The sequence below is a fragment of the Haematobia irritans genome, chromosome 4 (assembly GCF_050003625.1).
Source record: "Haematobia irritans isolate KBUSLIRL chromosome 4, ASM5000362v1, whole genome shotgun sequence".
Classification (NCBI taxonomy): domain Eukaryota; kingdom Metazoa; phylum Arthropoda; class Insecta; order Diptera; family Muscidae; genus Haematobia; species Haematobia irritans.
This window is the reverse complement of record NC_134400.1, coordinates 193715445-193735867: the sequence shown is the minus strand read 5'-3', so window position 1 is coordinate 193735867 and position 20423 is coordinate 193715445. Positions and strand designations below refer to the sequence as shown.

Below are 20423 nucleotides of genomic sequence, written 5' to 3'. Positions count from 1 at the left end.
CGACTATATTATACCCTGCACCACTTTGTAGATCTAAATATTCGATACCATATCACATCCGTCAAATGTGTTAGGGGCTATATATATAGGTTTGTCCTAACTACATACATGTAAATATCACTCGATCTGGACAGAATTTGATAGACTTCTACAAAATCTATAGACTCAAAATTTAAGTCGACTAATGCACTAGGGTGGAACACAATGTTAGTTAAAAACAAGTATATACGGCCGCAAGATCGGCCAGGCCATGGATTGCGTAGAAACTTCCACGAAAGACTATCATCCACAATCGAATTACTTGGGTTGTGGTATCTTAAAACTTCTTAACATCGTTTTCTAAATTGTGATTTAGTCCATACGTAGAGAGCCAGAATTGAAATATGGGGGTCGCTTATATGGAGGCTATATACAATTATGAACTTGATATGGACCAATTTTTGTGTGATTGGGGATCGATTTATCTGAGGGTCATATATAACTATAGACCGATATGGACCTAGTTAGGCATGGTTGTTAACGACCATATACTAGCACAATGTACCAAATTTCAACTCACTCGGATGAAATTTGCTCCTCCAAGAGGTTCCAAAACCAAATCTCGGGATCGGTTTATATGGGGCTATGTACGATTATGGACTGATATGGACCACTTTTGGCATGGTTGTTAAATATCATATACTACCACCACGTACCAAATTTCAAGCAGATCGGATGAATTTTGCTTCTCCAAAAGGCACCGGAGGTCAAATCTGGGGATCGGTTTATATGGGAGCTATATATAATTATGGACTGATAGGAACCAATTCGTGCATGGTTGTTGGATACCATATACTAACATCACGTACCAAATTCCAACCGAATGGGAAGAATTTTGCTCTTCCAAGGGGCTCTGGGATCGGTTTATATGGGGCCTATATATAATTATGGACCGATATCGACCAATTTTTGCATGGGAGTTTGAGGCCATATATTAACACCACGTACCAAATTTTAACTGAATCAGATGAATTTTGGTCTTCCAAGAGGTTCCGGAGGTCAAATCTGGTGATCGGTTTATATGGGGGCTATATATAATTATGAACCGATGTGGACCAATTTTTGCATGGTTGTTAGAGACCATATACTAACATCACGTACCAAATTTCAGCCGGATCGGATGAAATTTGCTTCTCTTAGAGGCCTCGCAAGCCAAATCGGGGGATCGGTTTATATGGGGGCTATATATAATTATGGACCGATGTGGACCAATTTGTGCATGGTTGTTAGAGACCATATACTAACACCATGTACCAAATTTCCGGTTCAGCCGGATCGGATGAAATTTGCTTCTCTTAGAGGCCTCGCAAGCCAAATCGGGGGATCGGTTTATATGGGGGCTATATATAATTATGGACCGATGTGGACCAATTTGTGCATGGTTGTTAGAGACCATATACTAACACCATGTACCGAATTTCCGGTTCCGATTTAGATATATCTCCCATATATAGCTTTCGCCCGATTTACACTCATATGACCACAGAGGCCAATTTTTAAATCCGATGTAGTTGAAATTTTGTACAGGGAGTAGAATTAGCATTGTTGCTATGCGTGCCAAATTTGGTTGAAATCGGTTCAGATTTTGATATAGCTCCCATATATATGTTTTTCTTATTTCATTTTCTTTGTAAAATCGCCACTGCTTAGTCGAAAAGTTGTAAAAATGACTCTAATTTTCCTAAACTTCTAATACCCAGCAAAAAAAATTGGAAGTTCTTCTTCAGGCACAACTTTAAAAGCACTTCCAAAAATGTCCTCCTAAAGATGTTCTTTATTTTAACGTGTGCACAGGAAGTTCATTTGAGTCAATTTTTTATAACTCGCTTTTTTCACGTTTCTAATGGAAAATTTAAAATTTTATTGTTTCAAATGGGTTAAAAACAATTTAAAAATTAATAAAATAGTGCACGTTATTAAATTTTTGCCGAATAACATGCTAAATCCTTTCTAGAAATATTGCGAACTTTTGAAAATATTTGATGTCAAACGTTCCAGACAAGCGTTATAATGTATTAAAAATCATAAAAAATTTTTAAAAATTATTTATTTGTCCAAATATTACAAAATTTCTTTATTCACATCCAGATCACTGGATTCACATCACACCTTAAGAGTGATGCAAATTCAGTGCAACGTCTGTTGAAATGGTGGACATGCGTCCTATGACAAACCCATGTTAAAATCATCGCTTCTGCGCCAATTTGGAATCACATCCGGATCCAAAACGAACATTTTCACTACTTTTTTGGAGACGCTTTTTTTGCTGGGTACATATATATCGAGCGATAAATCATAAATAAACTTTTGCGAAGTTTCCGGAAAATTGCTTCAGATTTAAATGTTTCCCATTTTTTCCTAACATTGTGTTCCACCCTTGTGCATTAGCCGACTTAAATTTTGAGTCTATAGATTTTGTAGAAGTCTATCAAATTCTGTCCAGATCGAGTGATATTTAAATGTATGTTTGTGGGACAAGCCTTTATATATAGCCCCCAACACATTTAACGGATGTGATATTGTATAGATCGAATTTAGATCTACAAAGTGGTGCAGGGTATAATATAGTTGGCCCCGCAAGACTTTAGACTTTTCTTACTTGTTTGAAAGAGATTTATACTTAATATTTTGTATATTAATAGTCTGTAATATTACGTGAATAATTGTTTCAGTGTGGAATCAGTTTATACGGAAACTGTACTTTAGTCAAGCTCCAAGCTAATAGCATGTTTTCTTCGGGAGTTCACATGATTGAAATAGGCGGAAGGACGGACATGCTAGGTCGGCTTGTAAATTCATCACAACCACGGAATGATAAATTTTGTGTACTTTGCTATACCCTATGGTGGAGGGTATAGATACTTGTACGATATGCAGATCTTGATCTATGGGAAATAGTTTATACGGACGTAAGTTCGGTCAGGCCGAATCCTATGTACCCTCAACTATGGATTGCCTAGAAACTTCTTCTAAAGTCTGTCATCCACAAATTATAACGAATTTCAACCGGATCGGGTGAATTTTGATTCTCCAATAGGTTCTGGAGGTCAAATCTGGGGATCGGTTTATATTGGGGCTACATGATTATGGACCGATATGGCTCAATTTGTGTATGCTTGTTAGAGACCATATACTTACACCATGTACCGAATTTCAACCGGATCAGATGAAATTTGCTACTTCAAGAGGATCCGCAAGCAAAATCTGGGGATCGGTTTATACGGGGGTTATATATAATTTTGGACCGATATGGACCAATTTTTGCATGGTTATTAGAGACAATATACTTACGCCACGTATCAAATTTCAATCGGATCGGATGAAATTTGCTTCTCTAAAAGGCTCCGCAAGCCAAATTTGGGGGTCCGTTTATATGGGGGCTATACGTAAAAGTGGTCCAACATGGCCCATTTGCAATACCAGCCGACTTACATCAATAACAACTAGTTGTAAACAGTTTCAAGTCGATAGCTTTTTTCGTTCGGAAGTTAGCGTGATTTAAACAGACGGACGGACGGATATGCTGAGATCGACTTAGAATTTTACCACGACCCAGAATTTATATACTTTATGGGGTCTTAGAGCAATATTGCGAAGTGTTACAAACGGAAGGACAAAGTTAATATACCACCCATCCTACGGTGGAGAGTATAAAAATGGTCCATTGTATGGTAAAATAAACTAATGAGGCTAGGGTAAATTAAAGTCAAATGTTTTTTTTTTATACCCTGCTCCACACTGTGGAACAGGGTATTATAAGTTAGTGCATATGTTTGCAACACCCAGAAGGAGACGAGATAGACACATGGTGTCTTTGGCAAAAATGCTCAGGGTGGGCTCCTGAGTCGATATAGCCATGTCCGTCTGTCCGTCTGTCCGTCTGTCCGTCTGTCCGTGAACACATTTTTGTAATCAAAGTCTAGGTCGCAGTTTTAGTCCAATCGACTTCAAATTTAGCACAAGTATGTGTTTTGGCTCAGAATAGATCCCTATTGATTTTGGAAGAAATCGGTTCAGATTTAGATATAGTTCCCATATATATATTTCGCCCGATATGGACTTATATGGCCCCAGAAGCCAGAGTTTTACCCTAATTTGCTTAAAATTTTGTACAAGAAGAACAATTAGTACTATAGTCAAGTGTGCCAAATTTTATCGAAATCGGTTCAGATTTAGATATAGCTCCCATATATATCTTTCGCCCGATATGCACTTATACGGCCCTAGAAGCCTGAGTATTACCCCAATTTGGTTGAAATTTTGCACTAGGAGTACAATTGGTAGTATAGTCAAATGTGCAAAATTTTATTGAAATCGGTTCAGATTTAGATATAGCTCCCATATATATCTTTCGCCCGATATGGACTAATACGGTCCCAGAAGCCAGAGTTTTGGCCCAATTTGGTTGAAATTTTGCACAGGGAGTAGAATTAGTATTGTAGCTATGCGTGCCAAATTTAGTTGAAATCGGTTCAGATTTAGATATAGCTCCCATATATAGCTTTCGCCCGATATGGACTAATACGGTCCCAGAAGCCAGAGTTTTACTCAAATTTGGTTGAAATTTTGCACAGGGAGTAGAATTAGCATTGTAGCTATGCGTGCCAAATTTGGTTAAAATCGGTTCAGATTTAGATATAGCTCCCATATATAGCTTTCGCCCGATTTACACTCATATGACCACAGAGGCCAATTTTTTGCTCCGATTTAGTTGAAATTTTGCACAGGGAGTAGAATTAGCATTGTAGCTATGCGTGCCAAATTTGGTTGACATCGGTTCAGATTTAGATATATCTCCCATATATAGCTTTCGCCCGATTTACACTCATATGACCACAGAGGCCAATTTTTAACTCCGATTTTGTTGAAATTTTGCACAGGGAGTAGAATTAGCATTATTGCTAAGCGTACCAAATTTGGTTGAAATCGGTTCAGATGTAGATATAGCTCCCATATATATGTTTTTCTGATTTCGACAAAAATGGTCAAAATACCAACATTTTCCTTGTAAAATCGCCACTGCTTAGTCGAAAAGTTGTAAAAATGACTCTAATTTTCCTAAACTTCTAATACATATATATCGAGCGATAAACCATAAATAAACTTTTTCGAAGTTTCCTTAAAATTGCTTCAGATTTAAACGTTTCCCATATTTTTTTTTACTAACATTGTGCTCCACCCTAGTGCATTAGCCGACTTAAATTGTGAGTCTACAGATTTTGGAGAAGTCTATCAAATTCTGTCCAGATCGAGTGATATTTAAATGTATGTATTTGGGACAAACCTTTATATATAGCCCCCAACACATTTGTCAGATGTGATATGGTATCGACAATTTAGATCTACAAAGTGGTGCAGGGTATAATATAGTCGGCCCCGCCCGACTTTAGACTTTCCTTACTTGTTTTTTACTAATTTTGACAGTTTTGCATTAAAATTCCACTCATTATTTCTGTTTCTTTAAAAAAAAAGCTTTAATGTTAATTTAATCCAATTACTAATACGTGAATAAAGAAAAACCTATTGACAGTTATAGTAAAACCTCTGCTGAAATTAAATAATTAAATCAATTACTAAAGCATAAAATCACGCATGCATTTTTTATTCATGGCAAACAAAAAGTCTCAGCCATAGACATAATGTAAAATTGCGTGAAAAAAGAATAAGTGGTATTAGCGGCAAATTAAGATATTTCTTTGATTTTAGGAAATAGAGCTTATAGAAAAGTAGTTAAAAGGTTTCTGTTTAATGCAATATCGTAAATTAATTAAGTGAGGTAAATATAACTATGAACAATACCGTAGCAAAATTAAATTGGACTGATTGATCTACTAAGGATGCTCCCTATTTATAAATCCATTAAATTAAATTTAACTTATTTTCAATTTATTTTAAATGAATCATTAAATAATAATTATTATATAATATTGTAATATTATATAATATTTTAATTAATTAATAATTTTCATATATATTATATATAATAATTCAATTTAAATTAAATTCCATAAAAAATGTTCTTTATATATTAAAGAATTTAAAACCATAATAAATTATGATATTTAATGACATATGTCTACAACAAAGTTTTCGACCCAGAAAAATAAAATTAACCCTTTCACTACCGATGTCCACTTAGAAAGACATTCGAAAAAGACACCAAATTCTATTTTCCCACTTAGTTTCGGTTTATTTCTCGATGGTATTTTAAAGTAGAGGCTTTAATGTAAATAACCTATAAATATTGTCCATATTGGTGAGGTCTAAAATGCATTTTTATAAACTTCTTTACGAATAAACGAAAAATACGAAAATATTAGACAATTTTTGTACTGCATGTTTCTAGTAAATGGACATTTATACAAAAACTATAGCTGATACTTTTACGGGTTCTTTTTTGTATTTTTCCTAACACTTTGAAATATATTATAGGCCAAATAGCGCTTAAGGCCATTTGGTCACAATTCAAGAATCAAGTTTTCGGAACAATCTTATATAGCACTTGAAGTAATTGAGGTAGGTTTTCAAAATGACAATTTTTGTTCTACATGGTGTAAAACCAAACCAAAAAACAAGTAAAACCAGAAGAACAATAAAAGTTTTTATCATTAGGTTTAACATATATATAAAGGTTTTTGTCCAAAATACATATATTTAAATATCACTCGATCTGGACAGAATTTGATAGACTTCTTCAAAATCTATAGACTCAAAATTTAAGTGGACTAAAGGGTGATACGGTCAAAATTTGGTCAAGGGAAAACGCGTGTAAATCGGTGAAATCGTTTATTTAAAAAATCAAATTAAATTTCTTTTTCAAGTTTAATTAGCATAAAATTCAGGAAAAATATTCAGTTAGGCTTTCGCTTTTCCAAATCCGAATTGTCGGGCCTCACGCTTGACACCTGCCATCAGATTTTGTACAGGTGGCTGTCCACCTTCTTCGCCGCAGAAAGCCAGTTTGCCTTGAACTGCTGCTCGTCCTTAGCAGTTTTTTATACCCACCACCATAGAATGGTGACGCGGGTATAATAAGTTTGCCATTCCGTTTGAAACACATCGAAATATCGATTTCCGACTATATAAAGTATATATATTCTTGATCAGGGAGAAATTCTAAGATGATATAACGATGTCCGTCTGTCTGTCTGTCTGTCTGTTGTAATCACGCTACAGTCTTCAATAATGAAGCAATCGTGCTGAAATTTTGCACAAACTCGTCTTTTGTCTGCAGGCAGGTCAAGATCGAAGATGGGCTATATCGGTCCAGGTTTTGATATAGTCCCCATATAAACCGACCTCCCGATTTTGGGTCTTGGGCTTATAGAAATCGTAGTTTTTATCCAATTTGCCTGAAATTTGAAATCTAAAGTTTTTATTCAATTTACCTAAAATTGAAAATCGAGAGGTATTGTAGGACCACAAATACGTGTGCCAAAAATGGTGAGTATCGGTCCATCTTTTGGTATAGCCCCCATATAGACCAATCTCCCGATTTTACTTCTTGGGCTGATAGAAACCGCAGTTTTTATTCAATTTACCTGAAATTGGAAATCTAGAGGTATTGTAGGACCACAAATACGTGTGCCAAAAATTGTGAGTATCGGTTCATATTTTGGTATAGCCCCCATATAGACCGATCTCCCGATTTTGCTTCTTGGGCTTATAGAAACCGCAGTTTTTATTCAATTTACCTAAAATTGGAAATCGAGAGGTATTGTAGGACCACAAATACGTGTGCCAAAAATGGTGAGTATCGGTCCATGTTTTGGTATAGCCCCCATATAGACCGATCTCCCGATTTTACTTGTTGGGCTTATAGAAACCGCAGTTTTTATTCAATTTACCTAAACTTGGAAATCGAGAGGAATTGTAGGACCACAAATACGTGTGCCAAAAATTGTGAGTATCGGTCCATGTTTTGGTATGGTCCCCATATAAAACGACCTCCCGATTTGGGGTCTTGGGCTTATAGAAACCGTAGTTTTTATCCAATTTGTCTGAAATTGGAAATCCAGAGGTATTTTAGGATCATAAAGAGGTGTGCCGAAAATGGTGAGTATCGGTCCATATTTTGGTATAGCCCCCATATAGACCGATTTCCCGATTTTACTTCGTGGGCTTCTAGAAACCGAAGTTTTCATCCTGTTTGTCTGAAATTGGAAATTGGAAACGGTGAGTATCGGTCCATATTTTAGTATAGCCCCCATAAGAACGATCTCCCGATTTAACTCCTTGGGTTTCTAGAAACCGTAGTTTTTATCTGATTTGCCTGAAATTGTAAATATTCTGGTATTTTAGGTTCACAAAAACGTGTAGCGGATTAAGTTTTTATCGGTCCATTTGGTAATGCCTCCATATAGACTGACTTCACTTCTTGAGGGTGTAGAAGGCGCACTGATCATGAAAATTGCTTGAAACTCAATGTAAAATTTCCAGATTTTACTCCTACAGATTTCAGATTTCAAATCAAGACGTTTCTTGCACACTTACAAGAGATGTTAATGATTCCTCTAAAACTCAAACAAAAATGGTTCTTATAAATCCAGAATTGATATAGTCCTCATAGGTGAAATCTTTAAATTTATCTTCGGGAAGTGTCCTGAAGTCCTCAAGCCCTCCTGAAATTTCAAAGGAAACCCTAATATTTAGTTCATGGTGGTGGGTATTTAAGATTCGGCCCGGCCGAACTTACTGCTGTATATACTTGTTTGGTCTTCTTTAGGTTCCGCTTGACAATAGTCCAGTATTTCTCAATTGGGCGGAGCTCTGGCGTGTTGGGAGGGTTCTTGTCCTTGGGAACCACCTGCACGTTGTTGGCGGCGTACCACTCCATGGCCTTTTTACCGTAATGGCAAGATGCCAAATCCGGCCAAAACAGTACGGAACAACCGTGTTTCTTCAGGAAAGGCAGCAGACGTTTATTCAAACACTCTTTCACGTAAATTTCTTGGTTGACAGTCCCGGAAGCTATGAAAATGCTGCTTTTCAAGCCACAAGTACAGATGGCTTGCCAAACCAGATATTTCTTTGCGAACTTTGACAGTTTTATGTGCTTGGAGTCACTACCTTCTTGTAAGTCGATAGTCCGGCTCGATGCACGGTTGTAGACGATACACCCAGCTTATTTGCGGCATCTCGGAGAGAGAGGTTAGGGTTTCGTTTGAAACTACCGCTAACTCTCTTTGTCGTCTCAGCGGCTTCCAGTTTTCGATTTTCCCCCGATCCAGGCTTCCTGGCTGTCGACAAACGTTCCCCAAACACTTTAATTACATTTGTAACGTTTGATTTGGCAACTTTTAGCGATTTTGCCAGCTTTGCGTGCGAGTAGCTCGGATTTTCGCGATACGTGACCAAAATTTTGATACGCTGCTCTTCTTGCTTGGACGGCATTTTAACAACTGAAGAGTGAATTCCAAAATCAAAATAAGAGCAACATTCTACACACACACACCTTCAAAATGAGGGGTGTTCAGGTTTTTTAAATGCAAAATTGAAAGAAATACGTCAAGTTTATATTGACCAAATTTTGACCGTATCACCCTTTAATGCACTAGGGTGGAACACCAAAGATATGGGAAACATTTAAATCTGAAAAAAAATGGGAAACATGTAGATCTAAAGCAATTTTAAGGAAAATTCGCAAAAGTTTATTTATGATATATCGCTCGATATATATGTATAAGAAATTTAGGAAAATTATGTTAGAGTCATTTTTGCAACTTTTCGACTAAGCAGTAGCGATTTTACCAGGAAAATGTTGGTATTTTGACCATTTTTCTCGAAATCAGAAAAACATATATATGGGAGAAAAAATCTGAACCGATTTCAACCAAATTTGGCACGCATAGCTACAATGCTATTTCCACTCCCTGTGCAAAATTTCAACTAAATCGGTGTTAAAAATTTGCCTCTGTGGTCGAAAGCTATATATGGGAGATATATCTAAATCTGAACCGATTTGAACCAAATTTGGCACGCATAGCTACAATGCTATTACTACACCCTGTGCAAAATTTCAACTAAATCGGAGCAAAAAATTGGCCCCTGTGGTCATATGAGTGTAAATCGGGCGAAAGCTATATATGTGGGAGCTATATCTAAATCTGAACCGATTTCAATAATTGTACTCCTAGTGCAAAATTTGAACCAAATTGGGGTAAAACTCAATTTGGTTCAAATATATATATATAGACATAATATATATATATAATATATATATATATATATATATATATATATATATATATATATATATATATATATATATATATATATATATATATATATATATATATATATATATATATATATATATATATATATATATATATATATATATATATATATATATATATATATATATATATATATATATATATATATATATATATATATATATATATATATATATATATATATATATATATATATGGCAGCTATATCTATTGAACCGAGTTCAATAAAATTTGGCATACTTGACTACAGTACTAATTGTTCTTCTTGTGCAAAATTTTAAGCAAATTAGGGTAAAACTCTGGCTTCTGGGGCCATGTAAGCCCATATCGGGCGAAATATATATATGACAGCTATATCTAAATCTGAACCGATTTCTTCCAAAATCAATTGGGTTCTAATCTGAGCCAAAACACATACTTGTGCCAAATTTGAAGTCGATTGGACTAACACTGCGACCTAGACTTTGATTACTAAAATGTGTTCACGGACAGACGGACATGGCTATATCGACTCAGGAGCCCACCCTGAGCATTTCTGCCAAAGACACCATGTGTCTATCTTGTCTCCTTCTGGGTGTTGCAAACATATGAACTTACTTATAATACCCTGTTCCACAGTGTGGCGCAGGGTATAAAAGGAAGTGGAACACACATGGCAATTGCGAATGTTGCTAATTTGATATGCGACTCAGTGGTGCCAACTGTTTTGGACTAAAAATAGTCAATTTTTAAAATATTTTTCGTCAAAATCGTCAATTCGTCCCAAAAAATTCGTCAAAAATTCGTCACCCACAAAAGAGCTGAAAACAATGATTTAGGATCAAAATAAAAGTTTTATTCAATTAAAAATATAAGAAGAAGCATAAATTCATGAACTATACCATATAAATCTGTACTTCAGTAATGTAACTTCCAGTTTTTGTAACCATAGATTACTTTTTAAGATATGAGTAGACTATACCATATTTCTGATTGTGACTACATTTTTAAGGTTTTTTCCGATTCAATTTGTTTGAAAATGTTCTTTATCAAATTTCCTTTTTCCTTAAATCGTTGTTACTTTCTCATGTATAATTTTTATTATTATTACTATTTGTGTTCGTAACATAACTTGGCTTATCGGCAATAGCTTTAAATAGTTTTTGCACAAAAAAATACCTTGTAGAGTTGAAGGAATTCCGAATTTTTTTATTTATATTGTTTGCTGTTAATTTATTTCTACATTGGAGACGAAGCAAGCTAGGCACAAATTGTCATAGCATTGATACTAAAAAATTATTGGTTACTTTACAAGTTATGAAAAATCGTCAAATCGCCATAAAAAAAACTTTAAAAGGAAACACTCGAACATTTTCAAAAATCGTCGTCAAATCGTGACAGGCCAAATTTATCATTAAAAATCGTCAAAATGACAAAAAAAAAAAATCATCAGAGTTGGCACCGCTGGATCGACTATATGCGAAGCGACCCCCATATTTCAATTCTCGATTTATAATTACCGCACAAAAGTTCATATCGGTTCGTATTTATTTCTTTTCTATATTTACGGGTTAAGAACTGAATATATACGTATTTAATCGAGTTTTCTTTTGTCTACTATATATCCCGCATGGACTAACTTGCAATTTAGAAGATGATGTTAAGAAGTTTAAGATCCCTTGCCATTGGCCGCAACCCAAGTAATTTAATTGTGGATGACCGTTGTTAGTAGAAGTTTCTATGCAATCCATGGTGGAGGGTACATACGATTCGGCCTGGCAGAACTTACGGCCGTATATACTTATTTTTATTTAATATTCACGAATATCACCTTTAGTTGTTAGTTGCATGCCAAAAAATATTGAAATCGGTTTAAGTTATATATTTTTTTTCGAAATCATAAAATAAAATAACAATCTATCGTTGTTCTTTTGAGTCAATTTAGGGGCTACTATGAAAATAAAAGTAGCCAAATAGGCTACTTGAGATTTAATTTTGTATATTTAGATCATTTTGCTTTTGACACAACTCAACTTAGTTTATGGTATTCTGTGTGAATAATTTTTACATTTTCTTGGTGGGCACTAGCTTTAACACCCAGCTAGACATTCAGTCTCTTTGGTAGTTGGCAGTCATTCATACACGTTGATTCATTCATTCAGAATTTGTGGCCACGTTCTCTGAGTACGTTTGTCTGTGCTCATTTTGTTTTTTCTTACGATTTTTTTTATTACAGTAGTAGCCGGCAACTATATAAATTGAATATTGTTGTCATAAACATTCAAACCACAAGTTGCTTTTAACTTAAACACACTTGCAATAATTCTCAGCATATAACTGCCATCATAAAAACAAACAAATCTTAAAAAAATGTTCAAATTGGTAAGGATAGCGTGAAAGGATTTTTAAGAAATACGTGATCTATAAAAAATACAACTACCACTAATAATAATAAACTATAAGTTTCAATACGTGTGTGTGTATGAGTGCGGTTATGATTGTTAAGTGTTTAGCCCAATAAAATTAACTTTTCAAATGTAGTCTATGGAAAAACAAAAGACTCAAGACACAAACTCGAAATAAAGCAACGCCAGAAAATAAAACAATTTAGAATCCAAAATTAGTACAAATTATATTAAAAGTGAATAAGCCTTTCCTTGATTTTATAATATTATTTAATAATATTACAAGAACTATAAAATACATGTTTGGTCTATACACTGAAAAAAAGCGTGTCCGGCTCCAAAGATTTTATTTTTACACTAATGATTTGGGTATTGCGTTCCGAGCTGAAGAAGAGGAGAAGTGCCCTAAGGAGACATTTAAGACGCAATTCTCTTTAAAATTTGAGTTTTGCGTATTTGATCCTGGGAAACAAATTTGAATTTTTTCATGTGGTGCCAAAGTTCAATACAAACGTTTTAACCATAACTTAAGTTTCCAAATTCAGACTCGACTTCGAATAGATTTTATGGCATCTTTTAAGAAAAAAATGTTCTTCAAATAATGACTTGAAAGAAATCTTCTATTTTTTTAATACGAAAGTATTCGACAATATGCAAAAAATCGTCGTATTTACAAAATTATTTCAAATATTATAAATATTTTGTGGAAGATTTTATAGGACAAGGGAGCCACCGTGGTACAATGGTTAGCATGCCCGCCTTGCATACACAAGGTCGTGGGTTCGATTCCTGCTTCGACCGAACACCAAAAAGTTTTTCAGCGGTGGATTATCCCACCTCAGTAATGCTGGTGACATTTCTGAGGGTTTCAAAACTTTTCTAAGTGGTTTCACTGCAATGTGGAACGCCGTTCGGACCCGGCTATAAAAAGGAGGTCCCTTGTCATTGAGCTTAACATGGAATCGGGCAGCACTCAGTGATAAGAGAGAAGTTCACCAATGTGGTATCACAATGGACTGAATAGTCTAAGTGAGCCTGATACATCGGGCTGCCACCTAACCTAACCTAACCTAGGACAAGTTGACTTCAGTTTACAAAGAAAAACATTTTTAAGTCGAATTTCCAAACTCTAAAGACAAAACGACTTTATTGAAAACTTAATCCAGGTAGAAACCTTCTATATCTCTTAAACTAAAGAAAAATGTCCATTCCTTTATTTATGCTTACGACAATATTGTAGCCAGTGTACTATTGCACACCTTTGTAATTTACAAAATATATTACTTTTCGTCCATAAAACTGACAATATTCTCGAAAATGATTTTTTTTTGTTTTTTAATATTCAACTTCAATTTTTGATGAATACTAAACATAGCTGCCACATGTTTTGGTTTGACTTGAAATTGAGAAGATTGTAAAAAAATTTACATAGAAATAAAATTTTGACAAAGTTTTCCATAAAAATAAAATATTGACAAAATTTTAAATAGAAATACAATGTTTGTAAAATTTTCAATAGAAATACAATTTTGGCAAAATTTTCGTTTGTGTTTTTTTCTATAGCAATAAAATTTCGACAAAAATTTCTATATAAATAAAATTTTGACAAAAATTTCCATAGAAATAAAATTTTGACAATATTTTCTATAGCATACAATTCTGACAAACTTTTCTATAGAAATAAAACGTTGACAAAAATTTCCATAGAAATAAAATATTGGCAAAATTTTTAATAGAAATAAAATTGTGACAAAATTTTCGTAAAAGTAAAAGTTTGACAAAATGTTTTATAAAAATAAAATTTTGACAAAACTTTCTATGGAAATAAAATTTTGACAAAATTTTCTATAGAAATAAAATTTTGACAAAATTCTTCAAATTTTGGTAAAATTTTCAATAGAACTAAAATTTTAACAAAATTTTCCATAGAAATAAAATTTTGACAACATTTTCTATAGATATACAATTTTGACAAAATTTTCCATAGAAATAAAATATTGGCAAAATTTTCAATAGAAATAAAAGTTTGACAAAATTTCCCATAGAAATAAGATTTTGACAAACTTTTCGTTTGTGTTTTCGACAAAATTTTCTACAGAAATAAAATTTTGACAAAGTTTTCTATAGAAATAAAATTTTGTTGATGTTTTTATTGCAGCTTAAAACCATACATTGACTAAACTACAAGTGTAGCTTAACCAACAGAGGAAAATAATATTTGTCAAATTTATTTGGGCAAAGCCCTTAAGACTGCAAGATGGTTGGATGAACGCACATTTCGGAATTACCACATTCCTCATCAGCATCCTCTACCTGCAGTAAAACTATCAACCAATTATCAGAATAAGTTCAGGCAGTTCACTAAACCCAAAGTGAACCCTACTTGAACCTTCCCAAAAAACGTTTACGATAGCCGGCTTATGCCGAAATAATATCGTACAAACATTTCGAAAAAATATTGTATAAAAATAAAGGTTTGAAAAATTTTGGCAAATTCTATAGGAATAAAAATTTGACAAAATTTTCCATAGAAAAAATTCTGACAAAATTTCCATAAAAATAAAAAAATTGAAAAAAATTTCCACAGAAATAAGATATTGACAAAATTTTCCATAGAAAAAAAAATTTTGGCAAAGCTATCCATAGAAATAAAGTTTTGGTAAAATTTTCAATAGAAATAAAATTTTGGCAAAATTTCGTTTGTGTTTTTGACAAAATTTTCTATAGTAATAAAATTTTGACTAAATGTTCTATAGAAATAAAATTTTGACAAAATTTCCTATAGAAATAAAATCTTGACAATATTTTCTACAGGAATAAAATTTTGACAATATTTTCTATAGGAATAAACTTTTGCTAAAATTTTCCATAGAAATAAAATATTGGCAAAATTTTCTATAGAAATAAAAGTATGACAAAATTTTCAATAGTAATTAAAATTTGGTAAAGTGTTCCATAGAAATAAAATTTTGACAAAATTTTCGTTTGTGTTTTTGACAAAATTGTCTATAGAAGCAAAATTTTGACAAAATTTTATATAGAAATAAAATTTTGACAAAATTGTCCATAGAAATAAAATTTTGACAATATTTTCTATAGGAATAAACTTTTCCATAGAAATAAAATTTTGGCAAAATTTTCTATAGATATACAATTTTGAAAAAAAATTCCATAGAAATAAAATATTGGCAAACTTTTCAATAGAAATAAAAGTTTGACAAAATTTTCCATAGAAATAAGATTTTGACAAAATTTTCGTTTGTATTTTTGACAAAATTTTCTACAGAAATAAAATTTTGACAAAATTTTCCATAGAACTAAAATTTTGACAAAATTTTCCATAGAAATAAAATTTTGACAATATTTTCTATAGGAATAAAATTTTGACAAAATGTTCCATAGAAATAAAATATTGGAAAAATTTTCTATAGGATAAAATTTTGATTTGATTTTTGATTTTCTATAGAAGTAAGATTTTGACAAACTGTTCTATAGAAATAAAATTTCGACAAAATATTGTATAGAAATAAAAGTTTAAAAAATGTTGGCAAATTCTAAAGGAATAAAATTTTGACAAAACTTTCTACAGAAATAAAATTTTAACAAAATTTTCCATAAAAATAAAAAGTTAAAAAAATTTTCCATAGAAATAAAATATTGACAAAATTTTCCATAGAAATAAAATTTTCGCAAAGTTATCCATAGAAATAAATTTTTGGTAAAATTTTCAATAGAAATAAAATGTTGGCAAAATTTCGTTTGTGGTTTTGACAAAATTTTATATAGAAATAAAATTTTGACAATATTTTCCATAGAAAAAAAGTCGACAAAATATTGTATAGAAATAAAAGTTTTTCTTTTCAATGACTCTATTAACCATGTTCCTTAATCTAAAATCTCTCCATAAAGCTCAATTAATAATTGTAAAATTAGATATAATGCATTTGGACGTTAATTGCCTGTTTCGGTATCAGGCTAACATTAAAATTTTGACAAAACTTTCTACAGAAATAATATTTTGACAAAATTTTCCATAGAAATAAAATGTTGACAAAATTTTGTATAAAACTACAATTGACAAAATTTTGTATAGAAATAAAATTTTTACAATATTTTCTATAGGAATAAAATGTTGGCAAAATTTTCTATAGAAAAAAAAATTTGACAAAATTTTCTATTGGTATACAATTTTGACAAAATTTTTCTTAGAAATAAAATTTTGACAATATTTATTATAGGAATAAAATTTTGGCAAATATTTTCCATAGAAATAAAATTTTTTATGGAAATACAATTTTGAAAAAATTTTCTATAGAAATAAATTTTTTTTTTAAATTTCCCATAGAAATAAAATTTTGGTAACATTTTCCATAGAAATAAAATTTTGACAAAATTTTCTTTTGTGTTTTTGACAAAATTTACTATAGAAATAAAATTTTGACAAAATGTTTTATAGAAATAAAATTTCGACAAAGTTTTGGCAAATTCTATAGGAATAAAATTTTTGCAAAATTTTCCAGAGATATAAAATTTTGACAAAATTTTGTATAGAAATATAATTTTGACAAAATGTTGTATAGCAATACAATTTGGACAAAATTTTCTATAGAAATAAAGATTTGACGAAATTTTCTATAGAAATGAAATATTGACTAAATTTTTTGTAGAAATAAAATGTTGACAAAATTTCCAATGGGATTAATTTTTTTGAAACAATTTTCTATAGAAATAAAATTTTGCAAAATAATATATTTTTTGTTTGGTAGTTCTTTTTTTTGTAATATTTTCTTCAAATGTTGTTAGATTATTTATGGCTGGAGTAGCAACCGTGTATCAAATTCAAATAAATCTAAACTGATTATAAAATATGATATAACTTCGGATATTGAACTACCAAATTCAGAGAAAAATTAAACAAAACTACAGCATTGAACATTTTTACATCACCACCTGATATTCTCCAAATCGAAGCATTTTTTTTTTTTTAAGAAAAAAAATAAAAAGAATGATTCTAGTAGAATTTTATAAATATGAGAAAAAGTCTGTAAAAGATTTCCAAGTGCAAACAAAGGGGATCAAATATAGCCCAGCATAGAACTTGCTGAAGTTTCAGCAGCTTTTTAAAAGAAGCTAATATTTAGTTATTTTGCTCGCGTTAAACGAAAACATGGGATATTGGACAGCATCGTTGCCATTAGTTTATGCGATGCATGGTGCCAATTTGCCTGGTAGTGCCTTTTTGGCGGTATACCTTCTTTTTTTTAATATTAATTAAACATAATACACTCAAAAAAGTGAAGTGAACGTAGCGTTTGTTTTTTAGATAATTTTAACTTTGACTGTAAAAAATGTATTTTCAGTTATTATCATAACTTATCATAAAAAATTTACATTTTTTGAATTGGAAAAAGCTTTAAACTTTGTTCTGTAAAAAACAAAAGACTTAAGACATAAACTCATATTTACAAGTTCTAAAAGTAAAACACACACGTTTCTCTTTTATTCTCTTACAGATCGCTGTTTTCTCTGCTTTGTTCGCTGTAGCATCTGCTGGTTATCTTGGTGGCTATGGCCATGGTTTGGCGTATACAGCTCCAGCATATTCAACATCCTATCACGCTGTGGCTGCCCCAGTGGTTCACTCTGCTCCCATTATTAAGTCTTATGCTGCTCCCGTAGCAGTAGCAGCTCCCGTGGTTAAAACTTATGCTGCCCCTGTAGCTGTAGCAGCTCCTGTCTATAAAACTTATGCTGCTCCTGTGGCCACTTCTTATGCCAATACCTATAAAGTATCTGCCAAAGCTATTCCTGTAGTACATGCCGCCCCTGCAGTGGTTGCCGCTCCTGTCTACAAATCATATGCTGCTCCCGCCTATGTTGCTGCTCCCGCCTATGGTTATGGTCTACATCATGGTCTTGCCAGTTATGGTCATTCTGTCTATCATCATTAAGGAGTTTACAATACACAAAAAATAAAGGACTTTCTTCCCATTTGAACAAATCGCTATCATTGCTTATTTAATTTAATCATCTCGTCATTTTGAATAATTTTTTTTCTTTTTACTTTTTGTATGCTTAATATTTTGTTTTGTCTTTAGAACTTTGTATGTTTTGCAAAATTTTTGTAAGCCTCTGTTTTTGACAAATAGAGGGGATTATTTAAATTTATAAGAGTATTGGAGGTACAAAATGACAACAACAATTATGTACGATGTTTTATCTAAACATTAAATGAGAAGAATAATGATGACTTGAAGAAGAGAGCGAGAATCATCCAAGAGTAGTTTTAAAGAATATTAGTTATTTTTTTTACATTTTGCAATGTTTTGAGTTTTTTCTAGCCAAATTGTGTTTTTTTTTACCAACGATATACAAGTGATGTATTTGTTTCATATCTTGTAAATAAAATATACGAATTTAAAAATATCTGTTTATTTTGCATAGATTATTTATACATACCCACAAACGCCAACACCCTTAAAAAACAAGTAAGGAAAGTCTAAAGTCGGGCGGGGCCGACTATATTATACCCTGTACCACTTTGTAGATCTAAATTTTCGATACCATATCACATCCGTCAAATGTGTTGGGGGCTATATATAAAGGTTTGTCCCAAATACATACATTTAAATATCACTCGATCTGGACAGAATTTGATAGACTTCTACAAAATCTATAGACTCAAAATTTAAGTCGGCTAATGCACTAGGGTGGAACACAATGTTAGTAAAAAAATATGGGAAACGTTTAAATCTGAAGAAATTTTAAGGAAACTTCGAAAAAGTTTATTTATGATTTATCGCTCGATATATATGCATTAGAAGTTTAGGAAAATTAGAGTCATTTTTACAACTTTTCGACTAAGCAGTGGCGATTTTACAAGGAAAATATTGGTATTTTGACCATTTTTGTCGAAATCAGAAAAACATATATATGGGAGCTATATCTAAATTTGAACCGATTTCAACCAAATTTGGCACGCATAGCTACAATGCAAAATTTCAACTAAATCGGAGTTAAAAATTGGCCTCTGTGGTCATATGAGTGTAAATCGGGCGAAAGCTTTATATGGGAGATATATCCAAATCTGAACCGATTTTAAGCAAATTTGGCACGCACAGTTACAACACTAATTCTACTCCCTATGCAAAATTTCAACTAAATCGGAGCAAAAAATTGGCCTCTGTGGGCAAATGAGTGTAAATCGGGCGAAAGCTATATATGGGAGCTATATCTAAATCTGAACCGATTTTGCTGATATTTTGCAAGTTTTTCGAGACTCATAAAATATTCGGATGTACGGAATTTGAGGAAGATCGGTTGATATACACGCCAATTATGACCAGATCGGTGAAAAATATATATGGCAGCTATATCTAAATTTGAACCGATTTCAACCAAATTTAGCACGCATAGCTACAATGCTAATTCTACTCCCTGTGCAAAATGTCAACTAAATCGGAGTTAAAAATTGGCATCTGTGGTCATATGAGTGTAAATCGGGTGAAAGCTATATATGGGAGCTATATCTAAATCTGAACCGATTTCAACCAAATTTGGCACGCATAGCAACATGGGTAATTCTACTCCCTGTGCAAAATTTCAACAAAATCGAAGTTAAAAATTGGCCTCTGTGGTCATATGAGTGTAAATCGGGCGAAAGCTATATATGGGAGATATATCTAAATCTGAACCGATTTCAACCAAATTTGGCAAACTTAGCTACAATGCTAATTCTACTCCCTGTGCAAAATTTCAAAAT

The 20423-nt window shown here is 32.4% G+C and overlaps 1 protein-coding gene across 1 annotated transcript; it reads left to right on the top strand.

Moving 5' to 3' along the window:
• The first annotated feature begins 12480 nt into the window (after positions 1-12480).
• On the top strand, positions 12481-19087 carry LOC142233499 (uncharacterized). The gene is made up of 2 exons (XM_075304447.1): positions 12481-12638; positions 18175-19087. The coding sequence occupies exons 1-2, from the start codon at positions 12627-12629 to the stop codon at positions 18610-18612; spliced, it is 450 nt and encodes a 149-aa protein (XP_075160562.1). The 5' UTR covers positions 12481-12626; the 3' UTR covers positions 18613-19087.
• Positions 19088-20423: the final 1336 nt, after the last annotated feature.